Consider the following 17,867-nt stretch of genomic DNA (forward strand, 5'->3'; position numbering starts at 1 on the left):
AGAAAGACATCTACAAAATTAGAAGTTTCGATACAGAAGAAAAGGCTGATCACATCAGGGCCAAATATAGAATCACAGAATAGTCAGGGTTGGAAAGGGCCTTAAGATCATCCAGTTCCAACCCCCCTGCCATGGGCAGGGACACCTCACACTAAACCATGTCACCCAAGGCTCTGTCCAACCTGGCCTTGAACACCACCAGCGATGGAGCACTGACTATTCTCAAAGCTTTCTCATGTGACTTTAGAACTTAATATACCCAAAATTACACAAGTTCAAGAAATAAAGAAAGAGAAGCTAAAGAAAAAGTAACCCTCAATAACTTATCCCATAGAAGCCTCAAAGGTCATTAAATACAAACTGGGAGCCCCTTAGCTCAGACCTGCACAAATATATACATAAACTGCTTTTTCACACAGTAAGTATGTAAACCAAATACAGTCCCCATTTACTAACATTTCGTGCAATATTTTGCTATTAACCAGGGTCTAGAGAATAAAATGTTATCATTTTGTAATGAAGCCATTGTTTGGTCCACTTTGTTAGCATTAAAACGAAAGCAGTATGAAGGTGCATGGAGACAGTCTAAATTACACACCTATTAACAAGGACTGCAACCACATAGCCCTTTAATACAGTATTGCCATTGCTATGCAGAAAGCCATAAGCTTTGTACCAATTTTGCAAGACTTCTGAACTGACCCTTGTAGACTTGCTCTGGGCTAGAAGTTAAGGCTACACTTTTTTTACCTCTCTGCACTTCATTTTACCTGGTTTGAACATAAACCCATTAAAAAATGGCTTTTTATTTCTAATTGACCAGATGTCTGTAGCTAATTGCGCTACTTTCACTTATCTTTGTATGTTAGCACAACAGTTTTACTACAATATAATGATGCAGTATACAGAAATATAGACCTATGGAAACATAAAAGAGGCCTTGAGACGTGAAGACAGAGGAAATGGTGTAGAGGAGTACAGGCATGGAACTGCAAAGACGGAGCATAGGCTTGGTATTGAAGACAACACCCATGGCTATAAAAAAGACTCACCAATGATCACAACAAGTATCTAAACATGTCTAAAAGAAACCACACACAGTAGGTCTGAATACAACATGGAGCTGTAGACTAATAGAGAAAAATGCATGTTAGCAAACTTATAAAGATGTCCCCAAGACACAAATGTTTCCTAGAGCAAAGAAGAAGAAACCATTAACACGAACATCTCCTTCCTTTGAGTGAAGGACTCCAGATGCTGCCAATACAGGTACCATCACTAGCAGAATGAAGACAACAACCATAAGACTTGGAGAAGCAGGGGTAGGGTGAGCATAATGTCAAGGGAAGAGGGTAGAAACTAAATGACTGTATAACTGTGTTAGGTCTGTTACTATTGTTAAAACAGTTTCTGCATAGAAGCTCTCTTTTTCTTCAGGAATAGTGGGATCTAGCCTATTAAAAGCTCCTTGAGTAGCCAGTTAGGATTTCAATTATACTATAAAAACCTTCCTAGCTTTATATAAGCTGCATTTCCTCTTTGTCCATGAACAAGATGTTGAGCATAACAAGGCTTTAACATATGTTAAGAGATGTCTGTCAAGTCAGTCAGAACTTACCTTTAGCAAATTCAATGTACACTTCCAAGCAAAAAGTACAGAATGGGTGAGGACATTTCCATGGGAAGTTTCTTCCAAACAAAAATTAGAGAATAGGAAAGGAAGAGGTGGAGCCAAAAAGAAAGTCACCTGCATCCTTTTGGCATGTATTTATTCACTGGGCTAGTTAAGAGGCACCTGGTCCATCATGGGGACCCACAGGTGTTACTGCAATACAACAGTAATACACCAGCCACAGGTGTCCACAAAGGTCAGGTGAAAAGTCATTGCAAAGCACTGGCACCAAAAATATTCCAATTCTTGTAGAATTGGGAACATGGTGACATTCATTGGAGGGAAGCTACATATTCCCCAGGCTGTTAAGTATAAGAAAACCAATTAAATTTATTAAGTTATTTGTTCTTTACTATTTCACCAAGTCTGCATGCTTCTTGCTGGTTTCCCAAAGGCTTCTTGTTTCTCAAGCATGCAGCACCATCAGCATGCTGTCATTGTTTGGAACCCCATGAAGACTAGCAGTGTCAGCAGTGTGCAGACTCGGGAAGCCAAGAGCTTATTAATCTCTGTGTGAAAAAAAACCCTGAGCTCTGCATTCCATAAGAAATCCTGTATTTCAGCCCCTTGGTGAAAGGACTGTGGTCAATACCTGGCAATCCCCATGCACAAATGAAGATTAAAACCCCATTATAACTATAAACAAGAAAAAGCTTTACCATCTTTTAATATTAGCTAAATATCAACTTGGATTTAGGCACGGATACTAAAAATCTCTAAGAGCAATGGTCCCAGTGTTTGAACAGAGACGAAAAGAGTGAATTCGAACAGATTTTTAGTGCATTTTAGGGTATGTTTGCAATACTGGAGATATTCTTGATACTAATATTTGAAAAGCACCACTCAGAATGAACTACTACAGTCCTTCAGCAGTACTTTATATGCATGAAGGAGAAAACCTGAGCTTTGCACGGAATTATAACAATGGGGCTGAGCTGTCTTTGATTTGCAACCCTTTTCATTAGGCTGCTAGACTCTACCTTCTGTGTGAGACAAAGGTGTGGAGATAACAGACCTGTCAGTGATGTGTTCACTAATTACATTTTTAACACTAGCAGAAATATTAACTTTGGTGTTAATGATAATACCTTATGACATTCCAGACTACTGCCACACTAACCTGCAATGAGCTAAGAAGAACATAAAATTGGAAGTATTAAATGATTTCAAATACCTCTTACCAGTTTCCTCCAAGTTATCCTTTTTATAGTTTACCCATTCCCCACTACAGTTTTGGTACTTGCTGAACCAATAACACTGATAACCATACAAATAAATAAATACAGGCATAAACTCAGTTTTAAACACAGTCCGAAAAGATCTACAACATTTATTACACCACACTGTTAAAAAACCCCACACTGTTTTCTTCACTAATTTATGTTAGCACCTTTCTTCCTTCTGCTCTTTCTTCTTTATTCTGGAACTTTGGTTTTCACCGAAGATTTGTTCTTTCACAAGGATTTATGTGATGTGTGAGGGCGCTTTGTTGGTGTATGATTTGCTATTGAATTTCCTTTCCCTTTTTGTCTCCGTTTTAAAAAAGGGGACAAAAATACTTAGAGGCACAAAAAAAGGCATTTAACAGTCAGTCATGAAGCTGCACATGCTACTACTGAGCAATTCCTGTGAGCAGCCTTTGCCTTTCTCACCCCATCTGGCCTTAATGTCTCTTAACACCCACTCACTGCACCACAGCAAAAATTAGACTAAGCTCCTTGAGGCAGGGTTCTGCATTCCGGTAACTGCTCTGAAGCACTAATGTACATCTACAAGGTGTTGGGGAAAAAAGAAACAAGCAAACAAACATAAGACTAGAATCCAAGCTGTTAAAACTTGATTTGTAGGGTCAGATGCCGGTGGACACCTTGTCACATATGGCATGCGCATTTTGTTCCATGACTCCAGTGAAGTGACAGAGTTCCACTAACATGACCAATACACTATTGGTTATATACCCAACTGACATCCTTAGCACAGTGTCAAATAAGACACGCAAAACCAGTTGTGAAGTCAGCACACCTTTTGCCATGAACTTGGTCAAGGCTGCCCACAAGTTCTTTGCATACTATGAATATTCCACTTATTCATATATGTGTTTTATCTATTGCTGCATTTCTCTTAAGAAATGGTCAGGACAGGTTAGCAGATTGGAATCTTCCATTTGATATAAAAACAGATACTGAGCAGAAAGATGAAGCCCAAGTTCTGCCACATTACTCCCATGGCTCTCTTTGCCTCCCTGCACTTGCATTCCTCCTCTCCTCTTGCTTTTTTACACATGCCTGTGTCTCAACTCCAGCATGACATGATATCTAATGGTAGAGAAAGCTGGAAGATAGGAGCCTATGATCTCCACAGAAAACACTGTTGTGACAGAAAGCAAATTAAGTGTGATTTACTGTGTAGACCGCATAACAAACTTTTCTCACAATGAACTTGATCTATTGATTTTAATATGCTGGAGTGTTTGTACATTTATATGAATGCAAATTTTAAGCATGCCATGGGACCCACTCTGGATCTGATTCAGCATTATTTGTCATCAGTGAGGTTTTCAGCATTCAAAGATCTGCATATGGTGATTCCTCAGACATCATGGAATAGAAGATTTGCATCCAGAAGTTCACTTCAGAACAAGCCCGTTAACTTGACTATGCCTGGTTTAAAATGGGTTGAACTTGAAACAACACGAAGTGCTTGCTCTTGCTGACAACATACAGTTTAACTTCAATGCAAGTTACTAGATCTGTGCTCCCTTAAAGCTCAGGCTAAACAAAAATAAGACTGGTTCCCCACCTGAATTACCCCAAAATCAAAGGCTTCTTTAAATGAACGCAGCCTCAGCGGTTGGTGTACATGCTTCTGCATTTCTGGATGCAGCAGACTTCTATTTAAAGATTTAAATTCATCTGGTTTCTTGGAGCTAGGGGCAAAAGGTTGGGAGAAAGAACAGAGCCATCCATGCTACCGCAGCTCCGCAGAGAGCAGTCCTGCCTCCCTGAGAGGCCGACTGCATGCTGTGTCTACAAGCACTGGGATGGGCATGATCAAATCCACCGGCTGGGAAGCAGATCCAGACTGCAAGTCAGCATCCATTCCAGATTCCACAGAAAAGGCTGAGCTACTCTCAGGCCAGGCAAATAAAAATCAGATGATGCAGCCTTTACAAGGCTTTAAATTTCCAACCACTGTGAAATTGTTCCTTGGAAATGAGAAAAAAACGTCAACTTCTGTGTGAGGGAAGAGTCCCTTCCATACACAGAGAGTTTTCAAATCAGATGACTTTTTGCTTGCAAATGTGTGACAAATCAGTGTGTATTTCTGTGCAACACAAGTTCATAGACCAGTTCGTCTGCTTGACTCAGAGCTGGTTTCTGACTCCCGTTATCAGCAAAGAATACAGCCCTAGGGACTGCATACAAATGACTGGAACTACTTTGGTGGGAAGGAAGATGATGAAGAAGAAACATAGATGTGTCACATCAGCCACTAGTCAACTAGTTCTAAGGATTTTTAAGCCAGCTTCTCTCCTGTTGAATAACTGAGTTAAACTAGTGCAAAGAAAGAGAGTTAGAACATTTCCTCTCCCCTAAATATTTCACATTCAAGTCCTCGTTAGATTATTTAGTGAGCAGACCTTGTTGTCAGCTTCTTTATGTCGTTCATCTAGAACAGCAGGTGCCACACTGAGCTGCAACTTGGCATCAAGGAAAACCTGCCTGTGTCAGGGCAGCCAGGAAAGCCTGGACTCTTATAAGGACTGATGGGTACCCCAGTAAAAAGAACTATCTTCAGCCCTACTCAAAGAGAAAATATTCTAGTGGTTTTAGCATCCTTTTGGATGCTTTTAAGGAATGCTCCTCTCAGTGCTCCTGCATTTCACCAGCTCTCCCTCTCATGGAAACTCTAAATCACGCATTTAAAAATAGACCATCAGATTATCTGGGTAAATCATAAAGCTCAGCTTATCTCTCTCTTCCACTTCAAAATATACAATTTATTTTGTCCACCAGCTCAGCAGCACGAAGCCAAGAATAATCCTGTTTGTCTCAGTAACCCCACTATTTTGATTGTCCCTGTGTATCTCCATTATCTGCATGGATGTCACGCTGGGGTGTGTGTGTCTGTGCGAGCATGTGAGGCGGAGGAAGGAATTCTCAGTTCTGGACACAAAGGTGTACAATTCTGCTTATGGCAGTGTTTATGGCCATGCCAACTGTGTGTGTCCTAGCATCAAAACACAGCCTTAGCCAGCCGTGGAGAATAACACCACGATTCAGCAGGAGTAATGTACTAAGTACTTCAATTATGCATTAAATTGTTGTTTAACACCAATCTAGACCCCAGAACCCGTGTGCTTCCCCTGAGGGCAGATATAATCAATGCCATGAGAGGGAAGACACAAAGAAATTGCCATTTCTCCTTCCCACACCACATAAGCAGCAAACCCCAGCTCCCAGCCCCAGAGCTTCCCATACACACATCTCCTCATCCTCCTTCCCCTGCCAGTGCGGCCCATCAGGCCACGGGAGCCGGAGAAAGCCCTGCAGGGCTATAAATAGCTACTCGGGAAAGAGCGGGGGGAGAGTGCAGCAGCACGTTTCCAAAGATGCTTGCTGCAGAGGGAGGTTTTGCCGGATTAATTCAGAGGGGAAAGGGAACCGGCAGGAAGTTCACTGACACAGCAGGTAATGCCTGTGGAGAGGGGGCAGCAGCTGCCCTGGGTGAACTGGAGGGGGAACGCCTCGCTCGATGCGAGAACAGCAAGGTGGGCTTCTCCCTCTGAGTGTCCCACCTAGTTTCTGCAGAGCCCCCCGCGCCGAGATGGGTCCACGGCGGAGAGAGACAGCGAGGGTACGAACCAACTCGACCGGAGTGTTATTAGCACACACAGCTTATCGTCTACGGCAAGTTTGTCCTGAGTCAAGCGGTGCTATTTACACACACCGGATTTGCACTGACTGTGCTCCTGCCCTGCCCCAGCATGGGAACGGCAGTGCACGCTCCCCTGCCCTCTCCCCTGTTTCCCTTCGAGACACAAAGCAGAGAGGTCCCGTCTGGCAGGAGCCGCCCTATTCCCCCCTTCCCGCCCTCTGGAAACTTTAGGGAACTCCAGCCACCGCCTGCAGCACGGTGCGTGCTCGCCCCTGCCCGCCGGGCACACCGCGGGCGCATCCCGGTCACCGCGGGGCCGCATGCAGGATCGAGCGCTCCGCGGGGCTCGCTCCGCGCCGCTCCGCGCTCCCCCGCCCGGGCACGCACCGCGCGGCTGTGCAGTGCTGCAGTGCCCGGCCCGGCCCTGCCTCACCGTCCTCCAGAGCCGCTGCCGCTTGGCACTGACGGAGGTGGCGGTGACGATGAGGTGGGAGACGGACACCACCAGCCCGAAGACGATGGCCAGCAGGGTCCGAACGGGCAGCAGCGAGTAGGAGACGAAGGTGACCAGCATGAGCTGCCACATGCCCTGCTCCGGGGTGCTGGGGGGCTCCATGCCGTAGGCGCCGAGCGAGAAGGGGCAGCAGAGAAATGAGAAGGTGAAGCTGAAGAGCAAGGTGAGCTTGACTATCTGCTGCAGCTGGGTGACCTGCAGGTACTTGACATTGGTGACGATGAAGAGGGAGAGGAAGATGATGCAGTGAACCGGGTGCGAGCCTTTGGAGATGGTCAGGCTGGGGCCGGAGAGCAGCTCCACCAGAGCCAGGCTGGCGGTGAGCACGATGAGGACGGCCAGCGCCTTAAGGGTGGACGTCTGCTCCAGCTTCAGGTTGTAGCTCTGGAAGAGAGCCTCCAGCTCCTTGCAGTCAAACTCGTCCTCGCAGGCGATGGCATCCAGCAGCAGCAAGGGAGGGGGGTCCCCCAGCCCGGCTCCCGCTCCCGCTGCCGCTGCAGGCGGCGGTGAGCAGCAGCAGTGACAGCACTTCTTCCTCTTGGTCTTGACTTTCTGAAACGGTATTTCCTCCATGTCAATGCCATTCATAAACCCCGGGGAAGAAATGCTCCTCCTGGTGTCCCCCACTGCCGCTCCTCCGCCTCGCTGCTCATAAAAGAGAGGGGGGCTAAGAGCAGGAGCCGCGGCCGCTCGCCCGCCGGCAGCCGCAGCTCCGCGGACGCGGGCACCGGGCGCAGCCCGCGGCGCCGGCAACCGCCCCCCTCCGCTGCCACCGAGGAGCCGGGGATGGCTGGGACGGCGGGAGGAGAGCCTCACTCGTGCTAATACGCCAACCTTCCTGCCTGCTGTCTCTCTCTCTCTCTCCCCTCAATCCTCCTCCTCTTCCTCCTCCTCCTCCCCTGGTGCTCCAGGGATGTTAATCTCCTAATGACACCAAAACACCATCCAAAGGTTTGAAATCAAGAGGAGGGAGGGGTGGGGGCAGACGGTGGGTGGAAGCGGAGGGAAAGGGGAGTGGGGGATAATCAACAGGCGGGTCTCCCTTCAGATAGCGCTGTTTGGAGGAGCAGGAGCTACGGAGAGCGAGTGGCAAACGGGCTCGCCGGGAGTGGGTTCTATAAAAACCGAAAACAAACCAAAATCGAACAATAAACAACAAGGGGGTAAAAAAACCCAAACCGATAATGAAACCCAGCCAAGGACTGTGCTAAGAGGAGGAAAAGTGGGGCGGAGGGGCCGGAGAGAAGGCGGGAAGCAAAGAAAGGCAGGGCGATCCCCTTCCCACGTCCGAGAGCATCTCACCGGGGCTGGGGAGGGAGAGGCGCCTGCGCGCCGCTCGCTTGGGAACCCGGACACGTCCCCGCCGGGGCACCGCGGCTCGGGAGACGCGGGGGGACCGCCCGCGCCCCGCAGAGCCTCGGCCGCCTTCCCACCTACACGGGCTGCGGCTGCTGTCCGACAGCCCGGTGCTGCCCGCCCGCCTTTGCATTTGCTTAAATACATACATAAATATACCGATGTATATATAAAGACATAGAAACACGTGTAAATATATAAATATATATACACAAACACGGGTGAATCCTCCTTCCTTTGCGAAATAAAGTCTTATCTGCCTGAATAAGCATGCTGGTTTTAACTCGTTTTGCCTCCTAGGGTCTGAAGCAGTTGGAGAAAGTGCAGGGAATGAGGAAATTTCCAAGGGAACACGTTTCTGTGCACACTTCTGCCTGTCTGGGAGTACACATCAGCTGGTGGCTGTGGATGGCTACTCCTGTGACAGGACTGAATTACCATCCCACACAAAATTGCACTCAGTGCCTCATCAGAAACTTGACTTGGGAGTCTCTGTGTTGGTTTTGGAAGAAAAGACCCCCCCAGCCTTCCAGTTCTGCCTATAATACTGCTCCCACATTCCACTATTACCAAGTTGCCATTGAAGAACACATACAACATTCTTTTCTGTAACCGTTGCATCTAATTTTGGCATTATGAGACTTGATTCAAACTCACCAATGACAAGAGAAAGGACTCCAATGATTCTTTTGGCTTTGGATCAAGCATTTTTAAGAACCAGGGCTGGGGAAATGTCACAATGGAAGACTTCAATAGATGATAAACATTTGGCTTTTCAAAGGTAGTGCCCAAATACCTCTGGGAATCAAAGCAGAATCCTACTCTCATGGGTATGTTGAAGATCTGATTTTTGTGTCAGTGATGTCAGATTCTGGTTCTGGATTTGGGCTGAAGAGCTTTAAGACCGGCAGCAGGCTCGGATTCACTAGGATTTGTTACAGCTGTGAGTAATGTTGGTATTTCACTTCTGGATAGTAAAGGAGCTTTAGAAAAACCTTCTCTGATGTATGATCTAAAGCAGCATAGTATTTTATATTAATATTTGAGTATTTTTTGTTAGTCTCAGCCCTCCAGACTCCGTATGCAGTCAGTCTTTTGAACCTGTACAGACCTCATTAGGAAAAGGGAATGAATCAACATTGCTGGAGTTTGTGTGTTACAGATTCGAAGTATTTCACATTTGAGACAATGACTGTTACTTACTCTGTGTCCACCACTCATGGTGGCTTCACAGCCTGTGACTTAGACCCTCAAAACACTGCAGAACTGTAAAAATAGCTGCTGCTTGCATTTCTGTAACTTCCTTCTGCAAGAAAGTGAAGGGCTTGGATTTGCTGGACCGAGCGCTGGAAACAGGAAGAGATGTTTAGCTGAAATGAAATGAAATCTAGCAAAGAAAGGCTTCCCTTATTTTATTTATTTATATTTTTGCAGTATCTCTAGTATATTTGGAAGGCTAATAAAATCCATCTCCTTGTTCACTTTGGTGCATAAATTCACTTCAGTCACACATACACTAGAGAAATACATATTACCTGTCCTCCGCTTGCTTCTGAGGTCATATATCCTGAGGGAGAAATTAGTGGTCTTCACATCTCACACTGCATAAGAGGTGGCACCTTAGCTGCCCAGCCCTAGGTATAATCCACTGAGAGAGTTGTCATGCCAGCAGTTATCATTTCTTTCCTGTGGCTCTCAGCTTGCTGCTGGGAAAATGGAAGGCGAGCAATTCCCTACAAGGTACCCTGTGGTTTAGATTATTTTCATGCTTCTTACAACCTCAGGTTGGTTTAGTTAGTACGTACATACAGAAGAGAAAGCTCATAGGTATGAGACATACACATCTTCATTCTTATTAGGTCAAGGGGAAGCAGTGAACTGTTGAAGCTTCATCTTCCTTAGACACTGTAGGAATATGGAAATGCCACACCGTGATGAATGAAACTCTTCCATCCTTTATGCACTGTTTCACATCACAGGGTAAATACTTCACTTCACCCTGCATAATGAAGAGCGCAGTTTTTACCACCCCGTGTCACAGATACAAAGAAAGAACCTCAGAACCTTTGACTGAAGCAGGCATCTAAAGCAAGTAACCAGCTACAAAACTGCTGCAGTGCACTGGACATGACGCTGTATTTTCCGACCAAACTTATCTGCTGCAGATCACAGCAGCCTGGTATGGGTTTTGTGAACAACACTCTGGTCTGTAGTGCACCTCTGGCTCATCTCTAAAGCAGATATATAGTTGGTTTTGATATATAATGCCCTCAAAGATCTGGATGTTGGCCAGATCCAAGCCGGCTCTTCCTGTTGAGTGCCCTTACATTTGTAACCAGAGGCTACTCTGGAATAAATGCAGCACTGACAGGAAAGGGCGATAAGAGCCCAGCTTTATCACCTTTTGCACTGCAAAACCGATCTGTTTTTTCAGCCTTTTCCTAAGAGGCAAGGACTTGGTTGGTTGAGTCACTGGCAGTGGAAAACATTTCTTCATGGAGAGCTGGACAGTATATGCAGCTAGGTTACACTAAGCAGAAGTCCCTCTACCTTCTGCTGGAATCATAGGAGTAGTCTTGAATTAAAGGGTTACTCAGAGCTTCAGAACACCTAATTTTATTTACTTTGTGCATGTAGATTATCCATGTAATAATTCTCTATTTCTCACTGTCCATTTTTTTACTTCACTGAACTAGGTACTTGCTTTTTTTGTCTCCTCACCCCAATCAGTTTCAAGCATTCACTGCCTGATGCACTGGCTGGGGGTCATCTTTGGAATCAATACTTTGGACAGAACTACAGCTTTTCAGATTCATGACAATTTTACACTTAAACATCATCAAAGTTTCATCCACAGAATTTCTGTCTTGTGTTAATTTTTATCTGAGGATTGCAAAGATCTTAAACTTTTATCCACGTTTAGTACTGCCTACTTGTAACAGAATGCCATGCTCTACCCTCTGAGACAGGGATAGAAATCTCTTTCCTTCTCACCCCCTTTGACAGTAAGAGTAAGGACTCTGCATAAAGCTATTGAGGAATTTCTGCAGACTCATTCTAGCAGGCACAGCTTGTTAATGCCACCACGAAAATGTGTCTAGCAAGAGAAAAGCAGTGATGTGGGCAGGACAGAGGAGGTCCTGCACAAAATGGGAGGAATGACCAGGCTGAAGCATAAAAATTCAACAGTGTTTTCCTGCTGTTATGGAGTTCTGAAACATATTCACTCTCTGAAACATATTCACTGTTTTCTTTTCAAATCTAGATTTTGAGGCAAGCCAAGGTTTAAAAAAGGTGAAAGCACATTTTTCCAAATCATGCACAGATTTCATTTGGAATCAGTATGGGGGCTGCATTCACAGACTTACATCAAGAAATACAGACTAGATTTCTGTAAAGCTACTAAAATACTGTTTGAATGGATCTCATGAGCATCATAACAATGGTTCCTTAAAATTGTAACTTTAAAGTTTGATTTATGTTGCATGCATTCTGATGGAGAACAGACGAAACTGATAGCTCTGATACCACTTCCATGGTTGAACAACTTTACCTGCAAGTTTGAATTCAACTAATTTCTACTACTAAGCTGAAATAATCGTTGCCCATCTATAGTAAGTGAAAGCCTTACAATACCTACAAGTTCAGTTGTTAGGAAACATGAGTGTTTAACCTCAACACTGTTCTCCAAAACAACTTCTTGGTTTAAACTTTTCCTTTGTGCTCCCTCATACAAGAACCAGTTGTAAGAGATGAGCCATTACCTAAGGCACCCAGAACAGAGATAAGTCCTTCAAGGGTAAATTTAGGTTCTAACACTAATTACTCAATGACAAACCTGTGTGTTAGCTTCTGTTCAGGTCTCACAACAGGACTTTTGCTTACTCGGTTTCCTTTGGACCACACAGTGTTTTTGCACTCAGACTACTTTAATCACAATTCTATCTGTCTAGAAGTCTATTTAATTGTCTCATCTATGGGAAAGAAAAAAAATCAGATGAGAAAAAAATTACATTAAGGCCCTGACCTCAAGTCACTTGTCAGACAAGGCTGCTGCTGAAGCAGTTAGGAGATCTGACTGAAAAATAATATGGTTAAAGAGGCTAATTTGCCAGCAGGGAATGGGGATGGGTTTTCTCCAGTTCTCTGCTGAACAGAGAGCACAGACATTAAGAACATTTGAATCCTTCACCTCCCTCTTCTATTCTAAGCCTTCCAGGAGAGCATGAGACTCCCGTGACCTACTGAACTTCTATATTAATGCTAATGAATCTCCCCAGTGAGCAAGCAATCTGCTTTTCAGCCAGCATGGATTTATAGCAGGTCAGCTGGATCCTTCCAGAGTTTGACATGTCGTTCATTTCCTTCATCAGTACCGCATCAACTTTATCTATTCTTCATCTAAAATTAGAGCCACGTAAAGATTAATATATAGGCAAAACTTTGGGAAAGGAGGAATTCATTGACTGTTTCTTTTATGATCTCCAGTAAGGCCCAGCTCTCAGAAGCTTCACCAAATACCACATCCCATCTGGCTGTGCTTCTGTCTCACCACTCCGTACTGCATCCTCCGTGTTACCTTTGGGAAATGTCAGGATTTTTCCTTGCTGAGCCTATGGACAATGGTGGCACGAAAATGACACAAGAAAGGTTTCAAAGCTTCTTCAAAACACTTCCTGCATACTTTGCCAAGGGGTATGCAGCAGTGATACGTATTGATTAAAAAAGCCAACAGCAAACCAGGAAATCACAAGATCTGCAAAACCTACACAACACCTGTCCCATCTACTTCTGCTACTTCATTTTAAATGTGGAAGTTAGAGCCTACTCCTTTTTCAGTGGAGGATAGTGCTCAAGAGGGTATGATGCAGCTACTCTCAGTTGGTACACCCTTGTGGTGCAATGCAGCTCCAGGCAGGAGTACCAGGTCCGTTACTCAAACATGTGTAGCTGCACATTACCTGTCCTTGCACTTGTGTCAGAGCTTACCAGCTCAGGCTTCACGCTGTGTTCGTGTGGTTGTGCAGTAACCAGGTCTGGAGATAGCTTTTTCAGGGCTGCCTTGGGATCTTTGCACTGCAATCTGGAGACTAGAAGTACCACATCAGCCTGCAGCATCTGACAATCTTTTCCCTTCTTTCCTTTCAGTAAGGCAGATCTTTCAGTATACTGATATCTTCAGAGTCAAATTCCCATACAAGGCCAGGATATAGCCCGAGCAGTTATATTGATTGTGTGCTTTGTAAAGCAGCTATTTTATCTTTCCTGGTCAGCTTGATTAACAGACTTTTTCTGAGCCAACTCCACAGTTGATCATCTCACAAAACCCACAATTCCATAAAGCTGGATCATTTTCAGGCGAAATACAAACATTTTTGAATTCCCACAAGTTTCCTTTTGCAAATCCTTTCAGAAAACCAAAATAAACCAAACCAAACCCAGTGTTCCCCTCCAGCATCTCAGTACTCGTCCCTGCAACAGAACAATGAAGAGCTCCCGAACCAGTTAGCACATTTGCTAACAACTTCTGTTGCAGGTGATCTGATTGATCAAGGCATACTTAGATATATAACATACTCAGCAGAACTGAGACCACTTAGAAGAGAATACTTCTAGTTCTCCCTGCTTCCATGTCAAGCATTCAGTTCTTGGTTTAGGAGCTCTGCAAATGCCTGATGTCAGGGTGCTGGCAGTATTTTGACAGCATTACACTGCTCTGCTCCTGTTCCATGAAATCAAGGGAAGTTTGGATATTCACTGCAGCTGTATTAGCCCTGATATTATAACAGTGCTTATTTCCCAAGGAAGGTTTCTGTTCCTCTTTCTATTCATATTGCTGTTTTCTAAGGGAAGAGCATGGCTCTGTTCAGAGTCCGTAGCACTCTTGTTTGCCTAATGAAATGTAGGCTAGATGTATTTCAGTGTGTGTAGGGTGAAGTATTTTGCTTGCTGTAATCCCTTGAATCACTTGAAAAGGAAACACCAAGATGTAAGCAAAAATAAAGACAGAAATTACAGCTGAATTCCACAGTTCATTCCTAGCCAGCTTTCTGATCTGTCACTTTTGAAAAGGTATACATTAAATAGTAATTCACATTCACCAAATCTGGTCTTCTGTTTTGCTCATCTCTAAGTTATATTGCACACACATTCTTGGATCAGAATGTGTGTTCAGTACAACAGGGTGGTGAGGCGCTGGCACAGGTTGCCCAGAGAAGTGGTAAATGCTCCATCCTTGGCAGTGTTCAAGGCCCCATGACAGGGGGTTGGAACTGGATGATCTTAAGGTCCTTTCCAACCCAAAACATCCTATGATGCTATAATCAGTTATGCTTAAACCATGACACATGGTATTTATTATTTACGAACTGAAAGATTAGTGAAGAGGCCTTTTTCCTTAATGAAGGCTATCAGTTGCTTAAGATTGTTTTTAGTCTATATATGTTTTCATGATGTGAAGTTTTCACTCTCGGTAATATTCAGGATGTGCTCTGCTATGACTTTCCATCACAGTGCACTCATTAGCAGTTCTGTAAATAGCTTCTTCAAGTGCCAGACCAGAGGCTCTCTTCTGGACTTCTGATTTAGGCACAACACACTGATTTCATTTGGGAGTTTTCCTTGAGTAAGTGTTCTAAAAGCCTGCATATTTTCATTTGCAGAGCCTCCTGTCAGAGAGTGAGAATTACACTGACAATATGAATTTAAGAACAACAAAAGGTATTTGTAGTCAGTTCCCATTGACTGGAGGAAAAAAATGCTCTTTTATACTAATTTTAGTGTTTTCTGATGATAACTATGAAGCTGACAACAGTTTCAAGATACAGCATGCAACACACAACCAGTTTGTTCCCTCCCAATTAGTACTTGCACTTCATCACTGAAGTGAATACAGATACAGTCCTTTGCTTTTTATAAACCCAAAGAAACAATCCCCAAAACCAGTGGAATTTGAAATACAAATTTTAATGATGCTTTTGCAATAGAAAGATAAGCTTGTTTCAGAAAGCTCAACAGCAGAAAACACTTACTAGTCACCTCCTCTAATACCCCCTTGCAAAGAGCACAGTACCCAGAAACAGCATGCATCAAACATTGAACTGCTGTTCCATTTCATCTCCACCGAGGGCCAAGATTCCTTCTATTTTATATCTAATCTATGTAATGAGATTCCTTCATGTAACTCCTGCAACTAGCCACAACAAATTAATGGGATATATGTTACTGCATCTATTCTGAGTTTAATCCCTCGAGATGGAGGTACTCTCCTCTTTCAGGTAACAACTGCTGGGTGCTAAAAGCAAAAAGACAACTTTATGTTATGCTGTGTTTACTATTCCTTTAGGCAGACCATGGCTCAACTTTAAGACAGATTTCCGGTGGCCTTCAATGCTATATTTGTTTTCTTGTCACCTGTGCTCCCTTTCATCCTAACCAATTTGCATAAACCTGCATAATGCTATTTAGCTTCTGCCCCACTGTTACTATGAATAGATGAATGGGAAATGCAGCTTAGGAAAGCAACTTAATTCTTTTCTTGTCTCATTCTTTCTTCCTTCTTACACGCTGTGAGTGTGTGTGTCTGTGTGAAGGAGGGAAAGAGATATCATGGACTCAAAAAGGATTTTAAGTGAGAACTGTATTTGTTCTTATTCATGATTAGGGAAACACAGAGTTTTCTGAGCTGACACAAAAGGAGCCTTAAGGACAAGCCCATGGGTTCCTGTATATGTATGTGTGTGTACGTAAATGTACAGAAGCAGGATTTTTTTCTTTTTTTCTAAGAAAGAAAAAGGAAACAGTTTACATTTTTCTTCATGTGGGACAAGTTGAGACTTATGTAGTCAGGTGGTGATGATGTTCCTAACACTACATCTCATACCTTTCCATGCAGTCTGCCTTTGGTTTTTGTGTTTTCATTTACTTGCTCACAACCTGTTTGCTTATCCATCAAGATCAGAGTAGAAAAACAGGTTGTTTCTTTAGAAACCTACAGGTGAAATGAAAAACCTCATAGATTGCAGAATATCTCTAGTTAGAAGGGACTCATAAGGCTCATCTCATTTCTCTGAAACCAAATTGAAACAATGCTTGGATTTTACTTAAAAGGCATTTTTTCTCACAAGTTCTCTTTGCAAAAATCATTAAAAAATACAGTACTTAAATATAGGCCTCTGTGCCTAAAGAATGAGTTGTATATTTGGTACAGCTATTTCTGTAGCACCTTAGCAGTTAATCCCTGAGAATGCTTTCCCTCCTTGGCACTGATAGCACTTTAATGCATAGAGAGGCATTACTCTAAGGAGAGCTTACATTGTTTTGAACTCTAGACTGAATACATACGAGCCTGACTACATCTATCATAGACTGGGTCTTATCCTCTGCTCTGAAATACATCTCACTTCTCTAAACAAGGTTAAGTGCTATTTTTCTTCCCTTAATCCTGTTTAGCAAGTCAACGGGGTAGTCTGGGCAGTTTAAATATTCCAGTGAAGTGGGAGAAAGGTCAGTGCACGATTACGGAAAAGCTATCAGGTGACACTAACAGGCTAATCCATTTTCCTAAAGGATTTCCTAAAGGATTTCCACAGGATTTTAAGAGACGCAAGGCAATACTCACATTAAAATGATAAATCTGAAGGAATATTCAGCTATCACTGCCGTGCTGAAACCGGTGTTGATCTTTATGAGTAGCTTTGTCCAGCACCAATGTACTCTTCTGGCCCTGCACTGAACTCATCAAAAGCTAGGGGAGAAGCCGGGGGGACCTTTCACCCCTTCAGCCCCAAATGCTGCTCTGTGGTGCCTGGTGATGGATTGTGTCTTGTGGCGGCCAGCTCTGCTCATCGTACCTCCTGAGATAATTCTACCAATTTCAATGGATGCATAGAATCACACAATGGTTTGTGTTGGAAGGGACTTTAAAGATCACCTAGTTCCAACCGCCCTGATGGTGCAGGGATCTCATGCATCAACTTATGCATCAGCTGGGGGCACCCAGCTGGAGCAGCTTGGAAGAAATGGACATGGGGGTCCTGCTGGATACCAAATTGGACATAAGCCAGTGATGTATCCTTGCAGCAAAGAAGCCTATGTTGAGCTGCATTGAGAGAAATTCTGCCAGCAGGTCAATGGAAGTGATCCTTCCCCTCTGCTCAGCACTAGTGAGGTCATGCCTGGAGTACTGGGTCCAGTTCTGGGCCCACCAGTACAAGAGAGACATAGATGTACGGAAGAGAGTTTAGTGAAAGGCCACAAAGACGATGAAGGGACTGGAGATCTTTCCTGTGAGGAAAGGCTGAGAGGGCTGGGACTGTTCAGCTTCGAGAAGGCTCAGTGGGATCTCATCAATGTCTATAAATACCTGAAGGGAGGGTGCAAAGAAGAGGGAGACAAATTTTTTTCAGTGCTGCCCAGGGACAGGACCAGAGGCAATGGGCATAAACT

General features: G+C 44.0%; 1 protein-coding gene across 1 annotated transcript in view; it reads right to left on the bottom strand.

The window, feature by feature from the left end:
* ADCY1 (adenylate cyclase 1) overlaps positions 1-7,652 on the bottom strand; it is a gene marked incomplete at both ends in the record, with an annotated part of 142,002 nt that extends 134,350 nt beyond the window's left edge. Inside the window, one exon of the mRNA XM_080611609.1 lies at positions 6,984-7,652. Coding sequence (XP_080467735.1) covers positions 6,984-7,652 — 669 coding nt within the window. The remainder of the gene's footprint in view (positions 1-6,983) is intronic.
* Positions 7,653-17,867: the final 10,215 nt, after the last annotated feature.

Source organism: Psittacula echo (genome assembly GCF_963264785.1).
Source record: "Psittacula echo genome assembly, chromosome: 2".
Taxonomy (NCBI): Eukaryota; Metazoa; Chordata; class Aves; order Psittaciformes; family Psittacidae; genus Psittacula; species Psittacula echo.